Source organism: Vespa velutina, chromosome 16, assembly GCF_912470025.1.
Source record: "Vespa velutina chromosome 16, iVesVel2.1, whole genome shotgun sequence".
Classification (NCBI taxonomy): domain Eukaryota; kingdom Metazoa; phylum Arthropoda; class Insecta; order Hymenoptera; family Vespidae; genus Vespa; species Vespa velutina.
In genome coordinates, this window is record NC_062203.1 from 3,948,462 (window position 1) to 3,963,090 (window position 14,629).

General features: G+C 28.5%; 1 protein-coding gene across 14 annotated transcripts in view; it reads right to left on the bottom strand.

Moving 5' to 3' along the window:
* The window catches only part of LOC124954834 (myelin regulatory factor-like protein), a 38,234-nt gene that overhangs the window by 6,515 nt on the left and 17,090 nt on the right, over positions 1–14,629 (bottom strand). For 9 of the 14 annotated variants that reach the window (XM_047508367.1, XM_047508362.1, XM_047508368.1 and 6 more), the window contains exons 2-6: positions 3,587–3,680; positions 3,458–3,496; positions 753–968; positions 513–604; positions 76–389 (exon numbers count right to left, since the gene is read on the bottom strand). In XM_047508367.1, the coding sequence (XP_047364323.1) occupies positions 76–389; positions 513–604; positions 753–968; positions 3,458–3,496; positions 3,587–3,680 (755 nt within the window). The remainder of the gene's footprint in view (positions 1–75; positions 390–512; positions 605–752; positions 969–3,457; positions 3,497–3,586; positions 3,681–14,629) is intronic. The other 5 variants (XM_047508373.1, XM_047508372.1, XM_047508374.1 and 2 more) reach the window with 3 other exon arrangements.

Consider the following 14,629-nt stretch of genomic DNA (forward strand, 5'->3'; position numbering starts at 1 on the left):
AAAAATGGAAACAGAAAGACACGCGTGCACGCACACAGGAACGCACACACAATATACTATGAGATAGGAATTTACCTGTTTGACATGAACAAGCCCATCCTGACTAAGTTTTCTCTTTTTAGGTGCTGACTGAAGAGACGAGTATAACGTGTTAATACCATCGTTACCATGTTCGTGTGACAACGGTACTAAGGTTGGTGCAATTTGTTGTTGAGTCGATAAATTCGTCGTTCCTGATGTAAGATGAGGAGTTAAGACCGGATGTGTCAACAATAAGGGGTCAGTAGATGTGGCCAATGTTCTTGGTGAGGATGGTAACAAATTGCCTGGATAATTGGATGTATTACCTTGGTGATGTAAAAGTATTTCTTGTAAGGCCGCCTTTTGATCTGAAATACGATAAGCTTTCATATAAAAATATCTCTTAATAATAACAATAATAATTATTATTATAATTGTAATAATTAAGTAAAAAAAAAAAAAAATAAAAAGTTTATAGATAAGAATCTTACGTGGCGAGTGAACGTGTTGGGGATCATGGTGTCCAGGCGGAGAATATGGTGGCTCGCTTCCACTGTCCGGTGGACTTTCTGGCAACGGATGTCTAGCGTATATCATAATTAAAAAAAAAAAGAAAAAAAAAAGAAAGAAAAAAAAGAAAAAAAAAGAAAGAAAAAAAGAACAACGATATATTAATTAAGAAAATATATATGGTGATGCATTGAAGATAATCAAAGTTCCTGCGGACTTACGGATGAACGTACGATTGTGGATCTTTGTAGGCGGTACCGGTTGGGACGGTGGTAGTGGTGGTACCAGAAGAACATGCGTTCGACACAGCATGATTGTGAGCGATCGGTGAAGGTAAACGTTGTGGTGTTTGCTGACTACCCGTTGCTTCAACTCGATCGCCATGACTCGTCGTTCCACTCCCGTTTTCTTCTGCCGCGAGAGTGTCCGCGAAATATCTAAATATAATAAACAACAACAACAACAAGTCGGTATTATTTTTATTATTTTTTTTAGATAAACAAAAAATGGTATAGTATACTACTAGTATACTACTATATATACACAAATACACACACATACACACATACGCACATACGCACAGAGATAAAATGGATGTATTTTTAACATCCATTATTATTCTCTATTCTTGACTTTTCTAGACTTTTTAAAAAATCTACTTTACATGATAATGTAATTAGAGAGTCTACTTAAAACGAAAGGAATAATTTATCCTATGGTTTTCATAAATTAAATGCAATATGTATACACGTTGGTATATGTATGTGAACGGTGCAATGGGCATGCAGAATTTATAAAACACAAGATATCGTTATCGTTTGCCTCATTAAAAGACGAAATACCGGTTGACGTTCAATCGAAGCTCACGATTTGGGGTCTTTTTTTTTCTTATTTTTTTTTTTTTTTTCTTTTTGATTTGTAAATATAAAACACGTACATTTTAAAACTTACTTCGTATTCAATTTTATTCTTATTAAAGTCATAATATTTTTCTTTTTTATTTTTACTTATTTTATATAATTCCCGTAGTACCATTCATATTTCTTGAAATAAAATCTTTGAATTTTTTTTTACATTTTATTGCACTTGGATTAAAGGCGTCTAATTATTGTAACGATTTACTAATTCATATACGAACTATTTCTTTTTTTTTTTTCTTTTTTAAACACTACAAATATAGTTTTATTGACTTGATTGATCGTACATTGATTAGAATCCGTTAAATTCCGTTGCATTTTATTTGCACTTGCATTAAAGATCCATACGACTATATCGATATTGCTAATTTTATTAGAGTCGTTTCCTTTGTTTTTTTTTTTTTTTTTTTTTTTTTTTTTTTTTTTTCTTTAAATATTTTCATAGAATATATTCGAAAGTAACATTATATATTGTGTCGAACGTAACAGACATTGTTGGAAGCTTTTATAATGTTAGAAGCACACAACACATATAGTGGATTACCAAGCCTAACTCAGCATGCAGTGATTCCATCAATTCCATCCAGTCTGTCACTGTCATTATATCATTACACTTCTCTGCGATCGTTACTACACGATATCTGTCTGCTCGATATAAATGTATCTGTCTGTAGAAGAGTTTATATGTTAACAAACGAGCCACAATCCGCGCAATGCTTTCTATCCTTATCTGTAGTATGCGAATTCGAATTTATTTCGATGAAAGCGCATTTACGAGACAAGAAATACTCAGGGAAAGAAAGAAAGAAAAAGAAAAAAGAAAATAATAAATAAATCAATCAATCAAAAGAAAGGAAAGAAAAGAAAAATTTTGATCTTTCATAGATCTTCGGATGTTCTTTCGATCATCCTGGATCTACTTGCAATATCTAAAATTTGATGATAAATTGTGGCACGTGCTATGGAATAGCAATGATATATATATATATATATATATATATATATATATATATATACATAACATATATATATGTATATGTATGTATATATATATATATATATATATATATATATATATATATATATATATATAATCGTATGGATCGTGTCGAGACCGTTCAATTTAGAGATTTAACGTGATACGCGTATGTCGACGACAGGAAACGCGTGCTCGTCTCTTCGAATAATGAGAGAATATTGTATTTGAATTTTTCGTCATTGAGTGATATCAATTACTATTGACAATTGTTGCCGTTGACATATCTTTCTCTTTTCATTCCCTCCTTTCTCTTTTTCTTTTTCTTTTTTTTTTTTTTTTTGTTTTTTTAATCAACATTTGTAGTGTACTACTTTCTTTCTTTTTCTTTCATTTTTAATTTACACGCTAATCGCAAAAAGGATATAAATCAGGACAAATTGTAATATCATATGAAAAGTATTACTTTTTTTTTTTTTCTTTAAATATATTACAATTCTCTTCGTTATATTATAAATTCTATATTACACAAGTACATTTTATTGTATTATTATAAATTTTTTATGTGTTTATAAATTTCTTATTCTTAGAAAGGTACCGACATCGTTTAAAGTGAATAATGCAATTAGAAAAAATAAAAAATAATAATAAAAAAGGAAAAAAAAAAGGAAAAGAAAGAAAAACAATCGCGAACCTTTTCAAATGGTCCTCTTATAAAACATATGTATTTATATACGTGTATATATATATATATATATATATATATATATATATATATATATATTTCGAGACAAAACACAATAGCCTTGCTCTCGTCGAGTTGCAACGCACATTGTACACGTGCTCGTACACGCGGGACGTAGGCGTTAACGATGGCTTCCCACCGAAGTTAAATTCACTCGTTAATCTGAGAGATGGTATTTAAGAGGAGCCTTTATAAAATCAGTTGCTTCTTAAAAAAAAAAAAAAAAAAAAAAAAAAAAAAAAGATAAAAAAAAAGGAAAGAAAAAAAGAAAAACAATCATTTACTTACGCACAAGCACAAGCACAGGCACGCATGGACATCGAATTTCTTTCGAAATATAAAAATCAAACGTTTACGAAATCCAATATAAAACAAAACAAAACAACGAAAAAAAAAAAAAAATAAGAAAGAACTCACGTTGCTGGTTGTTCGCTGTCGCTGTTAATGAAATCCTCCAACTGCGAAAAGTCAAAGGCTTCGTTGTCAATTCCTCCAACGAAGTCGCCTCGACCTAAAAAAAGATCAAAAAGAAAAAAAAAAAAGAAAGAAGAAACAACAAATAAAAAATTCGTACTTTGTATTAGATAATATATTTTGGAAGAAATGCAGGTCGTGTGTTTTTTTACGTTTATGAAAAATTTCTTATTCTCCCTTAATCCTTTAAAAATCGTATTAAATTTATGAACAATATTATTAACGAGATTTATTTATCTTTATCAAGCTAACTTATAATAACATTTGATTCGTGATTGCGACAATGGGATATACGAAAGATTGACTTTCTATTATAAAAAAAGAAACAAAATGAAAAAAAAAAAAAAGGAAAGACAATTTTTTTGTCAGCAAAAATACCGCACAATTCCTTTTCTCGCATTATTATTTTAGACATTCGTTTTTATTTTGTTTTTCTTTTTATTTTTCTTCTTGACGAATTAAAAAAAAAACAAAGCAATTTATAATGGAAAAAAAATCGAAGTGAAGTACAATAGCGATATAATAAAATCTATATTCATAATTTTATGATACTTAATTCATAATTAAAAGATAATAATAGAATTTTACAAGAATGAGAATGCAGTTACTAATATTATTAGTTAATGATATTCGTATTAACGAAAAAATGCAAGACACGAGATATATGTATCTTTTTAAAAGAACTAACTTTTTTTTTTTTTAACAACAATCGTTCGATTACCTTATTGATTGATTTTCGACAACATAATCGAGAAAGCGTCGAATAGTCGAATATATGTAAAATCATGTTCTCTATCGTTTTGATAATTCGTTCGAGACTAAACAGATTCTAGAGAAATATATAGTTATTCAGTCTTGATGTAAGAAACAAAACGAGAAAGTAGAAAAAGAGAGAAAGAGGGAGAAAGAGAGAGAGAGAGATTTATTGGTTCGAAGAGAAGTGATTTCTCGGGCTATTGAGTTTCGAAGACGATATCATGCTCGAGTGAACAGTAAAGTGTTGATACTTGCGGAATACTGATTTTCTTTCGACGATAAATTCAGAGTAAAGTTTTAAGAAATTTCAGATTCAGTAATACACTTCAGAACGTGCCAAATGTTCTTAGGTGATTTTTCTTTTCTTTTTTTTTTTTTTTTTTTTTGTAAATCGATCAGATATTTTCGAAACGATTTCATGCTTCGTGGTTTAAGGCTCGTGGTTTTACGAGCTATGTCTGTGCGCACGCTCGTAGTGATTTGATAATTTCAAAAGGAAAAAAAAAAAAAAAAAAAGAAAAAGTAAAAAAGAAGAATCTGAAAAGTTTGAAAACAAAAATAGTCAATTTTTATAATGGCCTGAAAACTTTACCCCTTTCTCCCTTATTCCTTCCTTTATTATATTATAATATAAAAAAAAAAAAATATATATATATATATCAATGTAAATATTGACTATTTTATTTCTATGATACTTCATTGTTATCTCTCTCTCTCTCTCTCTACTTCTATTTCTTTTTCTTTTCTCCTATTCTTTCTTTCTTTCTTTGACATCTAACAAAGAGATCGAGATCCACGTACATATATATATATATATATATATATATATATATATATATATATATATATATAAATATAAATAAAATGACACACATATCTTGGATATTCTTAAAAGCATTTAATACTCCAACTCAAGTGTCATAACTCGATGCTTCCGGTCTCAGTCATATATAGTTATATAGGATTAACCAAACGTTAAGGCGCCTTTAAGACTCCGTTAGAATCATCATCTTTTATAACAAGCATTATGTACATATACACACACACACACACACACACACACATACATATATATATATATATACATATATGTATTACTACTATCGATACATGCTAACGTTATCGTTTCTAATCGAATAAAGAAAAACGTCATCCCACGTTCCAATGACATTTGTAAGCTTGTAAACATCAACATTTTACATTTAATCGATGCGAATAAACATTAACTTAGTTGGCAATTGAAAGAACCAATTGTGAACGCGAGAATGAATATAAGACAGGCGTATCTCTCTTATATTATAAAAAGATTTCAATTGAAGAAATTCGTTCTTTGAAAAAAACAAAAGGAAAAAAAAAAAAAAAAAGAAGATGATTGATCGGAAAAAGAAAAAGTAAATAAAAGGAATCGATTAAATGGGGATATTAAATATTAAATAGGATATTATGAAAGTTCTTGGATGATTTCAAAGAAATAGAAAAAAATCAAGTATTCTTTTCAAGCACTATATTCCTTCAAGTGCTATCACTTTTTTGGAGTCTTGCAAGCATAACTTGTAATTTTACGATATACGTAAAGAAAGAAATAAAACAAAAAAAAAAAGAAAGAAAAAAAGAAAAGAAAAGAACTAGCCTAGGAAAAAGAAAAACAAAAAGAAAAAAATAAGAAAGAAACTATCCGTTCGAAGGGACTTAAATCTCATTAATGTTACTTTTTATCGATTCATTTCGTTTTATCATACATAAATATTGTATATACATAAATGATTGGATCAAAAGTTTCTGATCTTTTAGTTGTGCAATCTAATGAGATATCTAATTAACTTTTTCAATCGGCAAAGTATCGTTAGTCAATTTAAGAACTTCCGATCTAGCCTATAGTTAAAACACGATACTAATATTATTTTTCTAAGGAATCGTTTGTATCTCTCTCTCCCTCTTTATCTCTCTCTCTCTCTCTCTCTCTCTCTCTCTCTCTTCCTCCTTCCCTCTCTTTTACTCTTTCTAACTCTTTCTATAATCGGATAATTGGTCCATCAATGTTAAACGTATGTTTTTACATTGCGTTTACGTGAGAAAGAAAAGGAAAAAAAAAGAAAAAAAAAAAAAGGAAAAAAAGAAAAAAAGAAAAAGCAAATTGAATTCTATCGAACGACTATAAGTGAAAAGATTTACTTATCGAATATCCTGTTTTACGAGTTACAACTACAAAGACATTCGACATTAGAGCTAACACGTTATCGTTTATTTTCTACTAGCTCACGTGAAAATAAGATTTTCCAATATGTAAACACACGGTTTCTCATGTCTTCTCGTTTAATCTTATCCTCTATGTCAATCTATACTTTGCCGGAAAATCCCGGACATTTGTAGAAGGTGAAGAAAAATATGTATATATATATATATATATATGTGTGGGTGTATATATATATATATATATATATATATATCCAAAGCCCACGTGATTACATATACCTATTCGATACAATGCATCTGTAATCATTATTGCTATATAATGAATGATTGTTTTTTTTGAAGTTCTCGATTAATATAAGACTCTTTCATAGTCTTTAGAAATTACTAATAAGGAAATTGTATGTATATATATATATATATATATATATATATATATATATATATATATATATATTTACCATAAGAATGAAATTTATGCATTAAAAAAAGAGAAAAAAAAAAACAGTGGAAAAAAATAAAATAATAAAAGTCGAGTATTTTTCAAATGGCCTTTGAGGCAATACTGAGAATCTATTTACGATTGGTATTGGTGTAACATATGATTATTCTTTCAATAATTCAGTTGAGTGTTTTTTATAGTCTTTAGACATTACGAATACGGAAGTTATGTATATACATACTTATGTATACAATATTTAACACTGAAGCTATGAAACGAATTTTTAGAGATTCCCATTTTTTTTTTCTTTTTCTTTTTCTTTTTCTTTTTCTTTTTTTTTTTTTTATGATTACCGAAAGCACAATTATTAGAGTAATGTCAATTCTAAGCGATGTCTTTCTTTACTTATTAATTATTGTAAAAATTACATGATATAATGCATTTTCTTTCGAGTATTCGTCAAATTAACAGATGCATTAGAAACAGTGTTCGATAGTTCTAGCGTTAATAATATCTAAACTTTACTTAGACATTTGTAGAATTTTGTAAAATTTTTTATTCCATTTTTTTCTCTTTTCTTTTTTCTTTTTTTAATCATTCTCTCAGCATTGCACGTTTGCAAGATAATAAGGTAAGAGATGAAATTTAAAGGGTGAGTCGTTGCAAAGGTTGGGCCGTTGCCAACCAAGTTACCGGTAAAGTATCGACCAAACACTATTCTAGCTTGATGCTTCGAATATGCTTTGAATCTGAATATCTTACATTTCGATATATATATATATATATATATATATACATATATCTAAAACGTATATATTTTCATAAACATATATCAGTATATTTTTATATAACATTTTTCTATTTAAATATAATAAATATCTTTAGATATCTACCTGTACAATATCTAGAACATATGTATGTTCATAAAAACAGATATTGGATTTTTGTAAAAGATTTATTTATTTTTCTTTTTTTTTTTTTTTTTTTTTTTTATCGTAATATAATATTCAAATTTTATCTCGAATAATGCGCTTGTTTTGAAGAAAAAAAAAAAAAAAAAAAAAAAAAAAAATATTAAAGATTGCAAATACATGCATTGCAATCTCTCTCACTCTCTCTCTCTCTCTCTTTCGCAGTCCACATTTATATAGTGGAGTTCTTCTATATAATAATAACTTTATATCTCTTTCTTTTTCTCTCCTTCTCTCTCTCTCTCTCTCTCTTTCTCTATAATTTGTAAAACGTGAATATAAGATATATGTAGATCTTTCTTAAAACTTTCCCACACGTAGAGTAAAGTCAAGGAAGGTAATATTTTCCACGGTGTACGCGTGTCTTTGACGATGAGTTTCACCGAGTTTCTGTCTTTTTGCGTAATAATATGACGTAGTCATTAAGAACAAAGCCAAAAGGAAGTTGTTAACGAGCTGACGAAAAAAAAAGAGAGAGGAAGAAGGAGAGAGAGAGAGAGAGAGAGAGGGAAAAAGTTTGAAAGATCGTTCATTAAATCAAATGACTAATTATATATTATTTCATGAGTGATACATTTTTCTTTTTTAAACTATTGTTTGTTTTCTCTTTTCTTCTTTTTTTCCTTTTCAGTCTTTTCTTTTCTTTTTTTTTCTTTTTTTTTTTTTTTTTTTAAAAGCGCAAAACACTCGGAATCGTTCTTCATCGAGATCGAAATAATTTTTGTATAATTAAATGCTACATTATCTTTGTAACAAGATATAATAATCGATCGATTAACGATATAACTATAGTTTGTTCTGATACGAATTGAACGATATCGATTAACTCGACCTCTCGCGACTTTATTCGAGTTCAAACTACTCGACTCATACAAATTGGTTCTATCCATCAAAATAATTTTTCTAACATGTTCGAGTTTAATCGTATGCCCGATAAACTTACAATTAGAAAATGAATGACCGATGAGAGAGAAAGAGAGAGTTAAGGTGTTTCAAGTTAAAATAAAGCGTATCGCGGAAATAATTGATAAATTATAGTTGACATAAACGTGTCATATTATTTATTATATAGAGGTACTAAGAGTATCTAATATAAAAACGTTAAATTCAGAAATTTATAGAAAATAACTTGTTGACTTTCACTTGAGAGGATCGATCTTATTATAGTTATGTTGTTGCTTTTTTTTTTTCTTTCCTTCTTTCTTTCTTCTTTTTGTTTTTTATTCTATATAAAGCGTGAAAATGATCGAAATTTCAATTCTCGAGAGTATCGGTGCATCCAATCGTAAAGGAAACAATCGTTAAGAATAATAAGCTTATGGCTTCGGCCGATAGAATACCAAACGATGGGCGAAAAAAAAAGTTACATAGACAGATAGGTATATATATATATATATATATATATATATATATATATATATATTATTATATATATATATAATACTTCCTTCGTCTACTTTCACCTGTAAAGCAAATAGAATAGAAATGAATTATATATATATATATATATATATATATATATATATATATATATATACATAATGTATATGTATGTATATATAGGTAAGAATAATCTAAGGAGTCCTTCGAGAAAATTGACTCGCTTTCGTTCAATATTCGAGGGAACGTTCTTTCTAAAACGATTGTAACTTAAGATATGATCGATTCTGTGATTAATTATCTTCTGATATCGTCTACATTTTTATTACGGATTTATTATGTTTATCGATCGTTTTGCAGTAGCAACGAGATCGATAAAATGTTTCTTTTGACCTTGGAAAATATCGGATTTATGTACAAAAGTTTGGTCTATTTTGTTTTTAAAGAATTGTCTTTATATATATATATATTTTATTGTCAATTATTTGATTTTTTAAAATTTTTCTTTTTATTTAGAAATATTTAAATATTATGTTTAAATTAATAGTAAATAAATATTAATATTTGTTGATATTTAACTAGTAAGTGTATAAAACTTTTTAATAAATTTTTTTAATAGTTTTTTTACACAAAAGAGTTTTGTTTATTTTATTTGAACAATCTTTTTTTAATATATATATGCATATATATTTAATAAATATTAATATTTATTTAGTAAATGTGAAATGGAAATTTTCGATAGATCTAACAGTATCGAGTATACGAAAATATAAAATAAATGTTAATTTTAGAAAATATTGAAATATTCGAAAGGTAAATTATGCGGAACATGCATCGGGAGGGGGTGTAGTATCATAGTATTTCAAACCGGAAGAGAAGGGCAACTTAAACGGAGGAAGTTAATCGTGTATAGAACAGAGAGTCTATCTAACTCGATCGCAAGACTCGAAAAAACAGGGGCCACGCCACATGCAGCTGTCCAATACATTTTTGCTTCTTATTACGAGCTAAACGATTAGGGGTGTTCAAGGTTCATGCTACTGCATTTTTTCTTTCCTTCTTTTTTTTTTTCTTTTCTTTTTTCTCCACGGTAATTAGCCTACTCTATCGTAGAGGGGGACGGAATGGAGTACCGCCTTCGTCGCCTAACGTCAGGTGTTAAAACCGGCATCACGCAACACCAAACATATAATCTGAATGACAATTCGATATTCAAGATGATCAATTGTCAATACTGTTATTAAAATCTGTCAACAATTTCGTATTGATTTCATTTCGTACGGATCATTCGTAAAGATAATTACTTTATTAACTAAATTAAATAGAAATTATATTACTGAGAATGATAATCTTATAATTCAATTTGATAAGGATATTTATATTATTGATTTATATCGATGTTTATTTTCTTTCTCTCTCTCTCTTTTTTTTTTGTTTTGTTTTTCTTCATTTCCTTGTAAAATTAAAAAAAAGATTGTTAAAATTTACCAGTAACGTTGAGTAATCTACGAGCCGAAACTTGATTCAAAACCACAGTGTCATCGTGATGATCACTATTATGTCCTCGTCCCGTTTGTACAGGATCCGAGGATTGATGCTGTAACGCCCATGAAAATTCCATCCCGAGAATTTTATTTCACCCTTATCAGAAACAGATCACTAAAATGTCACTTGATCGCTACATAGTCACTTTTAACATTTACCCGTTGACGAAATATATTTATTATCGATGTTACGGCATTAGAATGTCATACTTTTTTTTTCACACATACATATGAATCTTATCTTTTTGTCTTTTTTTTTTTTTTACACCGTTCGCAATTTTTGTCCTCTTTTGTAGATAAATAAAGCACTTGAGAGAAAGTCGAGAGGGGTTGGACCGGGGGAAAGTAATGAAAAAAAAAAAAAAAATAAACGAACAAACAAACAACTAATTTGTAAAAATTATTATATAATATAATAATTAATGAGAATAAATGTAGATAAAGAAAAAGTGTAGTCCCATGAAGAAACTATCGTATAAGAGTTATCCGTTATGATTCGTGGATAGCGGGTTGTTCGTGTCCCTCTAGCCTTCTGGTGGGGGAGTTGCAGCTTTCGAGGGGGTAGCTCCGATCCTCCATACTTGTGGAATATAGTGGGGGATTTGCCCTCCGCTTACAGGGCGGTGCTTAAAGCTCTAAGTCATGGAGGGTGGATTACGAACGACTCCGACTTCGACTCTCTTCTTCTTCCATCGATGTGCATCGTGAATTGACATTTTCTTATAAGCCTATTCTATTTTCTTTTGCACTTTCTTTTTCTCCTTCCTTTACCCTTTTATCATTTTTTTTTTCTCTTCATCCCCATATAAAAACAGTTCCGAGTAAACAATAATCTCGATAATAAAAGTCTATGAAAGGAAAGACTGATTTGTTTTTCATCTTTTTTTCTCCTCTTTTTTTATTTTACCTTTTTTCTTTCTTTTTCTTTTCTTTTTTTCGCTACGTATAAAAAAGTACAAGCCACTGAACGATATTAAAAATCAATATACTCTTGCATCAAAATGTTTTTGGTTAATTATTATTATTTGACTATTTTTATATTTGTTTTTTCTCTCTTTTTCAAATTGTAAAATTAAAAAGATTCGAAAGTTTTGTTATATCACGTATATATGATGAATTGTTATGATCGATAAAAAGTAACGTAGTTAGAATTGGTAATAATAATTTAAGTTGTTTCAATCGTAAGGATTCGTAGTAAGAATGTCAAGAAATAAAGCATGCGACATCGATTACCAATTAGGCTTCTTTTTTGCAAATGGCCTGACATTTATACTTATCCATTAGTTCCCCCAAGGGAAAATAAGTCGACGACACGAAATTCACGAATAAATTCAAAGCTTAGATATATCTAATTTGCTTATTAATTCCGGAACTCTGTGGTAGGGTTTGATTGACGCGAGAGAGGAAGACAATTCGTTCGTTCATTTTTATGTATTAACGTTGTGCGAATAATGCTTAAATAAAAGATAAATAGATATATATAGATAGATTATTAACGTTACTATAATTTTCTCAATTCGCATAAGAACACTTTTGTCATCGGCATAAAATAATTACTGCGAAAAATTTGCGAACTTTTTTTTTTCGTACTATGACAATGCTCCTTCTATGATCTCTATTTATCTCAAAACAAAAAAAAATTTACATTTATTTCATACTACAAAAAGCAAACCTAACCGAACCGTGTCAATCATTGTTTCGAGTTTATAACGATACCTATAATAATAATCTCTCAATTTAATGTTTATTTCTAATTTTTTTTTTCTAACAAAACGATAATACATCGACAATATCGATTCCTTGCAATATTTGAAATCCGGAAATAAGAGGATTTAAAAAAAAAAAAAAAAAAAAAAAAAAAAACAGAGGAAACAAATAAAAATTTATCGCGATAAATTTTAATCATTTTAAAAACGAACGAGTCTGAGTCGTTTGAAAAGAAAAAAGGAAAAAAAAAAATTAAGGAAAAAAACATACCTAACATTCATTCGCCATAAATAATATAGGAATGATTTGAAGAAGAGTATATAAAATAAAACTTGTGAAAGGAATGGGAGACCTACTTTTCGAAAGAAAATAATCATGGCTAAAATAAAATATCTTTAGAACTTTCCCGATAATTTCTTATTAAAATTATCTCTTCCGATCTATTTTCTCGATCATTTCTTCTTCTTTTTTTGCTTTTTATTTTTCTGTCTGTCTGTCTCTCTCTTTCTCTCTCTTTCTCTCTCTAATTGTCATACCTACTTGGAACTTGTCACAATGTTATACGATATTCACCGACGTAACGTTAAGTTTTTTCTTTTCTTTTTTTCTTCTAATCATCATATCTAAACAAAACTTTGTTACAATCTTTAATCTTTGTTACAATCATTAATCATATTCACTATGATATTCATTAATGTTAATTAGATTTTTTATCTTTTCGTTTTCTTTTTTTTTTTTCTTTTTTCTTTTTTCTATTAAACATTATACCTAAAGACAAAAAACATATTACAATGTTATTTAGAATATTAAATCGTATGACTCTAATCAATGATATTGATTAAATATATGAAATACGAAATACGGAAATGATGTAACACGTGAAATTATCTAATGATATTATACGCAACACGGAAATAGAGAAAAAGGGAGAGAGAAAAAAAGAGACAGACAGAGAGAAAAAGAAAGAGAGAGAGAGAGAAAGAAAGAGAGAGAGAGAGAGAGAGAGAGAGAGAGAAAAAGAAAGAGAAATAAACACGATGTGCTTTAACGGGTTTTGCCAATTATTCCATCAGAATTCTTTTAGCAACCACCTGCTGTCCGGCGGTCCGTCAGACCGTCGGACGTACAAAACCAACCCCCGATACCGTTTCGTCGCGTGCGTGTTCACGAGTGCGTGTAATCGTCACGCATTAAGTAACCGTGTGTTCTATCGAAACCCCCTTCCCCCTCTCTCTGCTTACATTATCGTCACACATGATGTACCATCAAATAAATTCCCAGTCACACATTTTTTCGAACGAAAAAATCGTATAAAAAGAAAGGAAGAAAAAAGAAGAAGAAGAAGAAGAAGAAGAAGAAAATGAATTTCTATGTCAAATAAATTATTTCATTTATTCCTGTATCTTCTTTTCTTTTTGTTTTTTATTATTTCATAACATAAAAATATTATTTCATATTTTTATTATTTCATAATTTCTGTTCATTAATCAATTTAATCAAAATTTTAATTTAATCAAATTAAAGAACAGAAATGAGGATATATTGATTAAATTTTTATGATGAAATTTTTCTTCGTATTTTTCTAAAAATTATATAAGTATGTGCAAATTATAAAATACTGTTTATGTTTATATATATATATATATTTAATTGTTATTATTTAATATATAATTATTTATTTAATTATGATAATAAGTCTGGATAGATAGTTAAATTTATAGTATAATCATATTAATATATATATACATATATTTTTTTTTTTATAAAGAAGATATATAATACTTGCATACGGAGTCCACAAATTATGATAATAAACGGTGAGTAACCGTTGATCAAGCCTTGCATTATCCGTATATTCCGCAACTGCATTCACTGCATCGATCGTTGTATAGAACATAAAGAAAGGAGGGGGAAAAAAAGGAAAAAGAAGAAAAAATGTTGTGCAATGCGTTCAACGTTGACATTCCTACATGCCAGATGAATGAATTCAATCAAA